Source organism: Equus quagga, chromosome 2, assembly GCF_021613505.1.
Source record: "Equus quagga isolate Etosha38 chromosome 2, UCLA_HA_Equagga_1.0, whole genome shotgun sequence".
In the NCBI taxonomy this organism is placed as follows: domain Eukaryota; kingdom Metazoa; phylum Chordata; class Mammalia; order Perissodactyla; family Equidae; genus Equus; species Equus quagga.
Window position 1 is genome coordinate 127,495,973 of NC_060268.1, and position 13,166 is coordinate 127,509,138.

Genomic DNA, 13,166 nt, shown 5'->3' on the forward strand with positions numbered 1-13,166 from the left:
GCCATGTCCGCGCTCAGGATCCACACTGGCGAAACTCTGGGCCGCGGAAGTGGAGCGCAAGAACTTAACCACTCAGCCATGGGGTCGGCCCCAAGCCAGTCTTTCTTAATGCATGTTATTCTTCGGTTTTTGTTATAATTCAATAACAAAAAATGTCCAAATCAAAGCCCACAAATCTCCTCTAGTTTCACAAATATGGGTGGGCTGCAGCAATACCGTCGTTTTCTGTGCGTACCATGGTGTGGGAAAAGGACTAGTTTTGAGGGTCATTCTTCCACCTTGTGAGTTGAGGGGTCAAGATGATGTCATTGGCTTTTAAGCACAAAAGGATGCAACAGCTGGGGTGTCCCCAACCACAGGACTGGAAAGTCCTCTCCATGTGTTCCGTTTTGCTTTCTGGAGGGGTGAGTGGCTGAGGTTTAGAAAAAAAGGAATGTCCCCTGGAGCTCAGCATCTGTGGGCACCAACCTGTGACTCCTGGTCCACACAAGCAGCAGGGTGAGGTCGAGGGGTGTCTGTGCATGGTCGTGGAAAGAGGGAGAATGAGGTGCCCAGAGGTTTCCAGGTTCCAAGGCAAAGTGACTTTGGACAAGTAGACTCAGTGCAGTACCAACCCCTCAGTGCCTCTCCCTCTTGCTGGCCCAGAGACGGCTGCTTCCCTCCGAGCACAGAGACTCCTCAGGGAACAGCTGAGCCAGAGAACCACGAGGCCAACAGTCACACACAGAGCTGGACCTGGCCTTGTGTCCAAAGGTGAAAATGCGGAGCAGCCAGAGGCTCTGGCAGTGGCTGCAATGGCCCCCCATGGGAGGGGCTTCAGGTGGGGCTGCAGCTGTCCCTGGTTTTGCACCCCTGGCACCATATGTCCACACCAGGTGACAGTGGCAGAAGAGGGCTGAGAGCCCAGTGAGCTTCCACCTGGGTTCATGTCATGGCTTTGTCAACAACCAGCCATGTGCCTTGGGCAAGTTACTTAGCCACTCTGTGCCTCAGTTTCTCCATCAATAAAATGGAGATAACAAGAAGCACCACATACAGTTGTGAGGATGAACGGAGTTAACATGTGTAAGATGTTTAGACAAGTTCCTGTCACAGTGTATACTCGCTGATGTGTTTGCTGTTGTTGCATTATTCTATCCTTTTGAAAACCTCTCCAGCCCTTTCCTACATCCACATCAGACAACTCAGGCTGGTACACATGGCAGACCAAGCAGCCTACCACTTCACCCCTGGATGTGAGGGGCAGTTCCCTAACATCCTTAGATCTTCAGCTTTAGGGCTCTTGCTGTTTTATTTCTATTGCCCTCTACTAAGAACCTCACAGAAAATCTAGAACCCGAGTCTTGAGGCAGGAAGGCTCGGGGCGGGGGGAAGGGACGGGGTGGGGACAGGACAGGACAGGACACGACACACGACACACAACACACACACACACACACACACGCACGCACGGACGACACACTGTTGCATGCAGGTCCTGCTTGTCTCCAGCAGGGGGCAGTCGGCACTAAGCTTTGCTTGGCACTGAGTGACGTTCTGCCCAGTGCCAGTTCCTGGGAACAAGCTGCTTGCTGCAGGAGGAAGAGTGGCTCTGGTTCTAAAGCTGCGGGTGCATTTGTGGGCACTGCTCCTTCTTGGACCCCGGACTTTCCTAGTTCCCATCTGCCCCACTTTCTGGAGGAGGAGCCTCACGACACAGGTGGCTTGGCCTCAGTTTCCCAGTCTGTAAAATAGGTACTGTCATCTCTGCCTCCTCCCCTGAGGTTTCCCACAAGCAAATTCCTAGCAGCAGGGCAGGCATGGGAGGCTTCAGCCCAGTGCACACGCACAGCTAGGAGAAGCCATTTCTTTAGGTAGTAACACCAAAGAACGGGAGAGGCCACTCCAAACCCGGAGCAGGCAGCCTCGGGCCCACTGCTGACCCACCCCCCAGGCTTCAGTGTCCCAAATTGGGCCTCAGGGAGGCCCCCTTCCATCCTTGCACCAAAAAGGCGTTGCCAAGTTCACGATGAGGGCTTCCTCACCCTCTCCCCACCCAAACAACGCAAATGAAAGACCTAAAAAAACCATCATGTCTTTATTGTTTAATTAAACTGGCTGGGAGGCGCAAGAGTGGTGCGCGTGGGAAACACCAGCTGTGATTAGTCAGAAACTCCTGTTAACTGTGTACAAAATGAATGTTACAAAAATCACATAAAAAACAGGGTCAGCAAAGCTGCAGCCCTTGGGAAGGGCTCAAGGCACCTGGAAGGCTAGGAAATGGGCCCAACCTGGCCTCCAGGGCGTGGCCCAGAGACTGGGGGCCGGGCGGCACCCTCTCCTCCCCTCTGTCAGCACAGGGCACATGCTCCCTCCCTGCTTACAAATCACTACAAGACTGCCCTCCTGGGGAGGCACCACCACCAGCCAAGACACTGTCAGGAGTGAACCCGCCAGGCCGGGCACTGAGCTCCCCTCCCCGGCGGCCCGGCCTGGAGAAGGGACGCCCTCGTGGCCCCCACCCAGCAGCCTGGGCTGGCAGAGTCCCGGCCGGAGGGCCTGGGGTCCGCCCCTGAGACGCAGTGGCCCAGGAGGCCTGAGTCGGGTCAGCGCCACGGTCCTTTCCAGCCTTCACGCTGGCCTTGCGGGTGCCCGGCGTGGTCCTGATGGGGCCGCTGCCCAGCCACGCCCTAATTGGGGTAGCACATGCAGCACCCTGTGCCTGCTGCCTCCACGCTGGGCTTAGCGCCAGGCCCCAGGAGCCCGTCGGTGACAGAGTGCTCCATGATGATGTCCTCCACCCGGGTGATGTACAGGAACGTCAGCAGCACCCCCAGGAACTGAGGAGAAGGGGCAGGCGGTGAGAGCCGCTGGGGACCTGGGTGGCCTCTGCAGTCCCCAGCCCCCGGGGCAGTCAGTCACGTGCACTCACACACAGTCACCTGGGAAACCCCCAGGGCACAGGCTTCCCCCCAGTGCTCCACTACCCCAGCAGCCCAGCCTGGCCCCACCTCTGCCCCTTCCAGGAAATCCCAGAGACCTTTCGGTGCCCCGTCAGCAGAGGCTCCTCCGTTCTGGGATTCCTGTCTCCATCCCAGCTATGCCACTCACGATGTGGGGGACCTCAGGCAAGTCATTTAACCTTGCCGAGCCTCGGTTTGCCCCTCTGTAAAATGGGCATAACTGTACCCCCCTCCCCTCACAGAACTGAAGGAGACGGTGCCCGTGAAGCACCTGGAAGAGCTTTACAAGCCATGCTATCGCCATTCGCCCTCCGGCCCTCCCAGGGTGAGCCCAGATTGCTGGTGCAGAGCCTTCCTCACCCAGCCCCTTTGCACCTCTCTGCTCTCCATAGTCACCAAGCCACACTTTATCTGAACCCACAGTCTGCCCGCCACCCATACCTCCAGCTCCCCGCCCCGGGTGGAGGGAGGACCAGCCCACCTGGGGGAGTAGAATGCCCAGGAGGAGGCCGGCCATGATGGTGTAGTTGTCCATGAACCAGATGAGCACAGCGTTTGTGCAGCCCCGCACATAGATGACGTCCTGCACGCTGAGGCGCTGCCGGGGAGGAGACTGGCTGAGCACCTTGCCAGATCCCCCCTCTGCCATTCACTCAGGGTCCAGGCAAGTCCCTCAACCTCTCTGGGCCTCAGTTTCTCACATGCAATGTGAGAAGGTGGCTCTAGACCACTGGGTCTCAACACAACAGGCAGTACTGCTCCCTAGAGAGCGCTGGGGGCACAATGGTGGCACTTCAGTTGCCGCAGCAATGGGGTCGGAGGCTGAGGGACTTCAGAGCTAAGGACAATCCTGTTCCACAAACAACTGCCCTGCCTGCCTCTCAGGTGTCCCCTAGGCTTTCGTGTGGGTGAAAACCCATCCATGGTTATCAGCCGAAAGCCTGACTCCAGGGACATAAAAACCCAGTGTTTTCTGCATGGTTTTACTATGCACTGAATTTTGCAAAAATACTGCTATGTAAATTAAGGAATGGTTATACTTCATTTTGTTCTGAACCTTATCAAGAATTGTTCACCATTTTCAAAAAACAATGCCAATGGCAACAATAAAGCCCATGGCAGGCAAGCTGCCAACATAACACCCCCTGGGTATCAGCTGCCCCGTGGGTGCGAACCCCGGCCTGCCTCATTGTGTCCTCTGCTGACTCCATCCAGCACTGAGCCTTACGTGTTGATTTATGTCATATGGTTGTAAATGGTTTTATTTTATTTTTCCTTTTACCCTAGATCATTATGTTGTTTTGAAATTAGGTGTGTTGGTCGGTTACATCACCTGTGAACTACATTTGGGGATAATAAATAGGGCATTACCAAGTGTTTATTATAAAGACTGGTCAGCGGGTCTGATGGGTTGAGAACCACTGCTGGTCTAGGGCTCTCCAGCTTAAATGTGTCCTATCGCCTGCTGGGTCCCACCCCAAGAATGTGCCTGGGGGTACTGTTGCTGCAGGTGTGGGGACCTCAGAGAACCACTACTCAGAGGCATCTCAAGTCATCATTATTTTTAGTCCCTTCTCAGCACCATCCCAGCTTCTCTCCTCGTCCAGGGGAGCTGCCCAGGAAGCTGACCCAGGGGGATCCTCCAGAGGGCTCTCTGCCTCCAGGACTCCAGGTCCCGGACTGAGGGGGCCAGTGTGAGCCATCTGCAAGCTGGTGGCTCCAAGGGCAGAGGCAGGCTGGTGGTGAGCACAGCTGGGCATACAGGCGTGCCCCACACAGGCAAACCCTGGCAGGTGGCCTCTCCCAGGCTGCCGGGATTCTTGGCTCCCTGACTGGTAGGGACGGAAACCCCCGGCAGTCCCTGGCTCCTGTCCGCAGCCAGGCAAGCTGGGAAATCTCAGCAGCCAGGAGCCCCACTCCTAGGAACCCCTCCAATCCCCTGGGGACTGGACAGGAAGAGCAACCTTTCTGGAGGAAAGAGATTTCAAAGACGTTACCTCCTTGTCAATAGTTTTGTAGCCACACATGGTGTTGACAACTTCTGTCTGAAATAGAAATGTGTATTAGCTAACTGTTCATGGTGCTATTATAAAAGACACTAGTATTCTCCCCACTTTATGGATGGAAAGAGCTGGGACACAGAGAGTTGCACTGTCTGTTTGGATGGAGCTGAGATCCCCAACCCAGGCAGTCTGGCTTGAGTCTGCATCTTAACTTCCGCCTCCAAGAAATGCCTAGGGAGGAAAGGGGGAGGCCCAGTTCCATGGCATTTGGGTGGGGGACCAGTCCTCCACAGCGGCAGCCTAGGAATCCAGAGAAAAGCGAGCTGCCCTAGGGTGCCCTGCTGCGGCCTCCCCTGAGGCACGGCTCTGCAGACGCTGTTACGCCCCGTCTGAGGTCAGGGCTGGGCTGTTTCTGCTCCACCAGCTCTTATGAAGGAATAAACCTCAGACCACAGCTGGGACCCAGGCCAGCTGTGGTTTACCTGAGGGCAAGGCTGGGGTCTCTGAGCACACGGCTGCCCCTGCAGACTGCCGCCCAAGCTCCTCCCTGGGAAGAGAGCTGCTCTCAGGAGCTCCCAGCTGCTGACTCATCTCAGCGCAGGGAGAGCCATGATGGGCCCTAGACCCCTCAATCCCTCCCAGCAGGCTAAGTCTCACAGCTGGCAGGGCCCCATCACCACCTGTGCCCCTGTGAGTCTCCTCCTTCCACAGGGAGAGAGCAAGCTAGATGGCCTGGTCCTGCCCCTCCACATCTAAGTGAAGCTGCTGTGGGGTCAGGGTGTCACAGGCATCAGCAGAGTGGCGGTGTGGGCTCTGGCATCACAATACCTAGTCCAGATCCTGCTCTGCCACTTACGAGCTCTGCGACCAGCCTTAGGTGTGCTGCCAAGGGACCGGCACATGGACGCACTAAGTACTTGTCCAATGAATGAATGGGCTCCTTGGTCTCTGCCATAAAGCAGTGGTGATCAGTGAATCTGCCCCATGGGGCTGCTTTGAGCATAAAGTGAGATATACACATAACGTGCCGATCCCAGGGCCAGTCACAGAGCACGGGAACAGCACCTGCAGTGACCGTGTGCAAGGTCCCGCTTCCGGAAAGGGAAGGGCGGGCGTCTACTCGCCTTCCACAGGAGCGGGTTGGACCTCGGACATCATCCAGATCAGCCTAAATGTCAGGGCTGGTGTGTGGGCAAAACCACCCCCCCAGTCCAGACCATCCTCCAGGTGCCCTCAGCCCCAGCATCGCCCGGCATCCACTGAGCATTGGCCAGCATTGGGGCCCGTCCAGGCTGTGAACATGACCCCCACAGAGAGGGTCAAGCCTGGGAGCAGTTTCATGAGAGCACAATGGGAACGGGGCTTTCTGCCTCGTCCGTGCCTTCATTCAGTCATTCACTGAACAAGTATTAACTGAGCATCAATTATGCGCCAATCACTGTTCTAGATATTTGGAATGCAGAAGAACAAAACATGTCCTTGCCTTCATGGAACTTATATTCTAGAAAGGAAGACAATAAACATAATAACTAACTAAACCATATGGTGTGTAAGAAGGTGACAAAAGTAACTTCACTGTTCACCGTGGCCCTAGTCCTCAGGGCAGACCCACGGGCCCTGCCCTCAGGGAGCAGACCTGCAGCTGGCAGAGGCCTCCCTCACACCTGGAGCCCAGAACGCTTCTTCAGGCCCCGGTGGGACTCACCTCCCCCTGCCAGGGGAGCCCCCCTCCAAGGAGGGGTGTGGGTAAGATGCATCCACAGTCATCCGCCTGGGTCTGACCACAGAATTGAGATTCCAGAGGCTCTGCTGAAGGTTCCAGGCCCTGAGACCAGCTGTGCAGCGGCCTCTCCCGCCTGGCACAGGGCCACAAGGCGGGAAGTCAGAAAAGGGGACTCCCGGGCAGCCAAAGACGGATATGGCCACGTTCACAAGGGTCATTCATGTGTCTTCTCTCACCCTGACGCAGGACCGATGAGTGGGTTATCTGGGGTCTGAGCAGCTAATAGGAGGGAGCGAGGCCTTCAGAGACAGGCCCACAAGGAGTAGCCAACAATAAGGGAGTGCATATCGACAGAAACTGGACATGAGCGCGAGCAGGCCCAGCAGTGTAGAAGCAGGCTGCCCGCCACCCCAACAGGCTCGGGGGCGTCACTGCAGGCGATGGTGCTCCACATCCTCCAGGGAGGACCAGGAGGGCTGGAGGGGCAGTCCCGTGTGAAGGCAGGAAGAATTCTCTCCCACTCAGGGGAGAGACAAATGCCCCCCCAAATCCTCTATAGGAAGCCAGGAGGAAGACATTTCTTTTTGAGAAAAAAAAGTGACTTTCCCTGAGGAACTGGTGTGTTTTCTTCTGTTGAACAGTAACAATGTCACAGATCATCTCTCCCTTTCTCCTGAGGCTGCCAGGAAGCCTTAAGCCACCAAACGTGGCCTCATTTCCGGTGATTCCATAAGCCCTTTAGGCCTGCCTATCAGCATTTACACTTTTCTCCGTCGTCTGGCCCTCCCATTTTAGAATATAGTTTCCATGACCCTATTTCTTTTTATTTTAGTTTCTTATTTTATGCACTTCCTATGTGCTCATTCAGATCCTTGGTTGAACGAGATAATGTAAAATAGATTCATACACAAATGCAACAGATTCTACCAAGGAAGGAAACATTGTCATTTTCTTTTCACATTTAGAGAAACCATCCAGGTGTGGTGGCACAGGAAGGACGGAGCAGTTTTGTAACCCAGGACCAGAGACAGCCCCACCAGGTGAACACCTCCTCACCTGATGTCCCCATCCAGATGCTGGCTTTAGACTCCCTTTCTCCGCAGATAGCATCCATGTTTATACTCCCAGCCTGGACCTCTCCCCAAAGCTCCAGACTCCTACATCTAACTTCCTCTGACAGCCCTGCCGGAATGTCACCCAGGCTCTCAAGCTCCCTGTGTCCACACTGAGCTCCTGGTCCCCCAGCTGGCCTCCCTGTGGTCCTCCCCTCTAAGCAACGGCAGCCCTGCCTTTCTTGTGGTTCAGGCCAAACTCGGGGAGTCCTCCTTGATTTCTCTCTTTGACTCACCTCCCACATCTGATCTGTTAGCAAATCCTGTTGGCTTATTCGCAAAACACAGCCGAGTCTGACCATGTTTTACCCCCACCACCGCCACCACCTGACTCTAAGTTTCTGTCCTCTCCTAGCTGGTGTGGTGGACACTGTGAGGAGCTGCCCAGAACCCGTGCGGCGGCTGGGAGCCCTGCCAGCGGGAGCCCTTAGCCGTCAGTCCCCGTGGCGACTGTCACACATGGGTAATTTTATGTGTCAACTTGACCAGGCCTTGAGATTCCCAAATATTTAGCCAAACATTTTTCTGAGTATTTCTGTGAGGGTGTTTTCAATGAGATTAACATTTAGATCAGTACACTGAGGAAGACACATCGCCCTCCCTAATGTGGGTGGGCCTCATCCAACCAGTTGAAGGCCTGAATAGAATAAAAACCCGAATGAGAAAGAATTCTTCCTGCCCGACTGCCTTCAGACCTGAACTAAACCATCGCTCTCCTAGGTCTCGGGCCTGCCGGCTCTCGGACAGGAGCTGCACCATCGGCTCTCCTGGGTCTCAGGCCCTCGGACTCGGAAGGAACCAAACCATTGGCTCTCCCGGGCCTGGAGGTTGCCGACTCACCCTGCAGACCTTGGGACTTGCTTGCCTCCATAATTCCATGAGCATGTTTCTCACAACAAACCTCTTTACACACACGCACGCACACATCCTATTGGTTCTGTTTCTCTGCTGCACAGAGCCAGCAAGTCCCCTTGCTTGCAGGACACTGTCCCCACGTGACGCCTGGTCACTGTGGGAGTGAGAAGGCCTAGCCCCCGGGCCCAGCACCGGGCAGCTCTGAGGGATCCTTCCAGATCACCCACAGACTCAGTGGTGGTTCCTACTGAGACCGCATCGTCGCTCACCTGCACCTGTGCCCAGCCCTGCCTCCGTCACCTCCCTTACAGAAGTTGATCCTCAGAGCACCTCCTGCTCAGCCTCCTGACCACTAACCAGCATCTCAGAGTCCGCTTCCCAGGCGGCCTGGCCTCTGACACCTGGACCGCTGCACTGGCCCCTAATCAGACTCTCCGCATCCACCTCTGCCCCACAGCAGCCAAGGTGATCCTGGCAAAGCACAAGTCATACCTGCCACTCGGCCACTGAAGCCCTGTCATTTGACTCCCTGTCACTTAAGGGAACACCAGACTCCTGACTGCAGCCTTCGGGGCATCAATGACCTCCCTGACTTCATCCGCTACTGTCCACTGCCCCCTCTGCCCTAGCCACGCTGGTTTCTGTCCTGTTTCTCCAACACACCAGAGCAATTTCCACCTCAGGGCCTCTGCACTTGCTATTCTCTCTGCCAGGAGTGCCCCTCCCCCAGATAGACATGGCTTACCCCCTCACTTCCTTCAGGGTTTGACTGAGAACCCACCTTCTCAGTATCTGAAAGTGCAATCCACACCCCACTTTACTTTTATCCTTAGCATTTATCACCTTCTCACACACTGTCTCTTTCACTTACTTATTTCCTTTGTCAATTTTCCCCACCAGGACCTCAGCTCTGTGTGGGGAGAGAGTTCTCTGTGTGTTTGCTGTACCCCTAGAACTGCATCTAGCACATAGCAGGTCCTCAGTAAATATTTGTTGAATGAATGAATGAATACAAGTGGGACTTTCACATCTCCAGTTGGACATTCGGTCCCACTGCCCTGGGCGACGAAGCTCAGGCTCACCCCCACAGGCCTCTCTGCAAACCCTGGGCTCCTCCCCAGCACTCCCCCTGCCCAGAGAGCTACCCTAAAATGGCAGCTAAAACTTCCCAACCAACCCCCGCTCCCGGCCCACGCATTTTTAGGGCTAGTGCACTTGGCACTGGATCCCTGACTCATGAGCGAGGCCCCCACCCCCACCAGCAGCTGCTGGGTTTACAGAATCCGGCAGTGGGCACAGAATGGTGGAGCTGTCAGGAGAGAAATTTTCCATGACTATTCGGGCCATGAGTAATTGCAAAGCTGCCTGCCTCGTTCCAATCCAGAAACCAGGCAGTTTTTGCACACAGGAGTCAAACAGAGAGCTGACGAGCCCTCTCATTCGTACGTAGTGACGGCACAGGACAGCCTCCCAAGTGGCTCAGGAGGTGCCAGAGCCGAGAGGGTCCTGCTGGGCAGAGGCAGAGGCTGGCATTCATGTCACCAGACCCTCTTCCAAGTGCCCTGTTGCTGAGGATCACTAGGACCTCAAGCCCAAAGTCCACCAGAGTTGCCCGCAGTGCAGGCCCTGCTCCAGCCCTCCAGCTAAGGCCGCAGAGCCAGCCGACCCTGCTTAGTCCCCTGGCCTGGAGCCCTCTCCCTCTCTCACCTTGCTTGTCCCGCAGCCCAGAGAATGGCTCTGATGCTGGCCGCCTGCATTCCATCCCAGCCCTATCAACCTTAAGCAGGGCACCCAGCCTCTTGGTGCCTCGATGTCCTCTGTGCAGTGGTAAGATAACAGCACCTACCTCCCAGGGCTGTGGAAAGGACTAAAGGAGTTAGGAGTCAGGAACCCGGAGCAGGTCTGCACCTGCTAAGCATTCAGTATGATTAACTACCACTCCTAATAGAGGGAAGGCCCCCACCCCCAGCTGTACCCCTTGAGGCTCAGGAAGCCTCGGCAGGGACCACCACCTCCCGCCTGCCCCTCCCACCCCCCACCCACCCCTGTCCCGAAAGACAGGGAGGTGCCTGAGCAGTGGGGGCGGCCGCAGAAGCGGTGGGTACCGTGTTCCTGAAGCAGCAGGTGTAGGGCACACCACAGGCCAGGGGCCCGGGGGCGCTGCAGTCGTGGTACTGGTTTTTGCTCCAGTCTCGGTAGTCTTCACCGCCACAGCACTTGAACTGAGAGAGGAGGCAAGCAAGGAAGGGAACTAGTGTCACAGCCAAGGCCCCGGCAGGTGGCACGCGGGCCCTGCCAGAGACGCTGCAGTTTAGGATGTGGGTCCCCCTGGCAGGGAGCAGATGAGGCTGCAGGGCATCAGGTCAGAGCTCTCCAAAAGCGGCCTGGCCTCCCGGGAGGGAGGGAGCACCCCATCACCGGAGAGGTGTGAGAGCCAAGGCTGGGCAGCCTCCAGGTGGGATATCGGGGTGGTGACAAAACTCTAGAGGGAAAGTCCTTCCTCTTAACCGGATTCCATCTTCATGTCCCCAGTGCAGGTGCTCAACCTAAGAAGGTGGCCTTTAGGGTCCCAGAGTCTGGGATTCTATGCAAGCCGCCACAACCCAGGGCCCCTGCACCACACTGCCCCTCCCCCACCAGCCCCAGCTCTGCCTGTCCTGCCCTTAGCAGAGGGGCACTCACACCTCACATCCTGCCCTGGGCTCAGGACCCAAGTGACTCAAAGGCCAGTGTCATTTCCCCTTAGCTTAGCTCCTCCCTGCATCTCCCCTGTAATGGTGCCACACCTGGGGGAAGCAGCTACTCTACCGAGGTGCTGGCATGTGCCAGGCACGGTTCTGGGCACTGAGAGAGGAGGGTGAACAAAGGCACACAGCCCTGCCCATGCAGGGGGAATCTGGTAGAGGAGATGGAGAGTACCAACTAGTTGAAAGGCCAGTGAGAGCTCTGTGAACCAGGGAGGTGAAAAAATGGGGCAAGGAGCGGGGAGGGCGCCTGAAGGTTAGGAGGCCAGGAAAGGCTGTGAGGAGATGACATTTAATCTGGAACATGAACAGGGAAAAGCCAGTCAACACGTGCAAAGGCCCGGTGTGGCAGCAGGTGCCAGAGGCCAGTGTGTCTGGAGCAGAGCGAGTGAGAATGGAGGCGATGAGGTTGAGGGTGCTGCACAAGCTGGACTGTGCAAAGCCTTGTCAGCCAGAGTAGGCAGGGGGCTGGGACTGCATTGTGAGTGATGAGAAGTCACTGGAGGGCTTAACCAGGGAAGCCATATGGTTGGAGGTCCTAGTAGAAACAGAAGGCAGACACTGATTCAGAGTCTCCACAGAGCCCTTTAGGCTATGAGTCTTGGGGACCTGGGAGTGCCTCTCCGGGGTGCAGTGCAAAGGGCATTTGCCTTGCAATCAGACAGATCAGAGTTCAAATCCTCACACCACCCCTCCTAGCTGTGTGAGTTTGGGCAAGTTGATCAGCCTCTCTGGGCCCCAGATCCTTGTCTGTAAAGCAGGAAGAGCAATGCCAGCTTTGCACAGCTGAGCTGAGGATCACAAAGAGAGGCCGTGCATGAAGCACTCAGCATAGGGCCTGGCACCAGGCAAGTGCCCAATGAACATGAGCCACCTCCCATCCCACCCCGGGAGAAATGAAATCCCCAAGCCAGCCGATGGCTGGTTCCAACAAAAACATCTTGCTCCACCCGACAGCCAGAGTTGGCAAACACATTTCTGGCAGAGAAGGGTGCACCTGTCGTGACCACAGCGAAGGCTTGAGCCAAGGGAGTGGCCACTGCGGGTGACCCTGGGTGTGGTGACATGCTGGTCCCCACTGAGGGCTGGCATGGGAAACCAGGCCAGCTCAGGCCCCCAAGATCATGTCCCATGATGTGCTGCCTGGGCTGAGCGGACCACGCCCTCAAACCCGGCTCCTCCTCACCCAGGAGAAGATGACGCTGAGGAGCCCCCAGCTGACACTCACAGCCTCACCGCATGCCTGGCTCCACGCTAAGCACCTCTGAATAAGCAAGGCCATCTCCCCGCGACTCCGAGAGGAAGGGACCATTAATTAGAGTCCGCTGAGCAAATGAGGAACCCGGGGCCCAGGAGTAAATGAGACGGACATGTCAAAGCCACGGAGGGCAGGGACTGCCCTGGCACCTGCTATAGTTTTTGCACCAACGGACTTGGGTGGACCCTGGGGGAGAGGGATGGCATCCCAAAATGACAGTTACCACATTGAAAGAGGTGTCACGGAGGAAAGGGGAAGTCTTGTTCTGTTCCCTGACATGGGGGAAAGTGGAATCAGGGAAGAGCTCTCGCCACATCCCAGCTGTCCTTGACTTGGCAGGAAGTGAGCTCCCCGTCACTGAAGGGACTTGACAGAGGGCACTTTAAACTGGGTGGCTTGGAGGTCACTCCCACCTCAAGGAAGGAGCATCTTTGCCCACTGGAGAGGGGCACTATGGGACCCTGCAAGCTTGTAGCTACACCTGATCTTGTTCTTTTTTTTGACGGGGAAGCCCATGTAACTGGAGAGG

The 13,166-nt window shown here is 56.2% G+C and overlaps 1 protein-coding gene across 2 annotated transcripts in view; it reads right to left on the reverse strand.

Annotated features, from left to right (window-relative positions):
• Window positions 1-2,057: 2,057 nt before the first annotated feature.
• TSPAN15 (tetraspanin 15) overlaps window positions 2,058-13,166 on the reverse strand; it is a 53,130-nt gene continuing 42,021 nt past the window's right edge. The window contains exons 4-7 of one of the 2 annotated variants that reach the window (XM_046655519.1): window positions 10,741-10,857; window positions 4,940-4,987; window positions 3,424-3,540; window positions 2,058-2,819 (exon numbers count right to left, since the gene is read on the reverse strand). In XM_046655519.1, the coding sequence (XP_046511475.1) occupies window positions 2,670-2,819; window positions 3,424-3,540; window positions 4,940-4,987; window positions 10,741-10,857 (432 nt within the window). In that variant the 3' untranslated portion in view covers window positions 2,058-2,669. The remainder of the gene's footprint in view (window positions 2,820-3,423; window positions 3,541-4,939; window positions 4,988-10,740; window positions 10,858-13,166) is intronic. The other variant, XM_046655518.1, reaches the window with a different exon arrangement.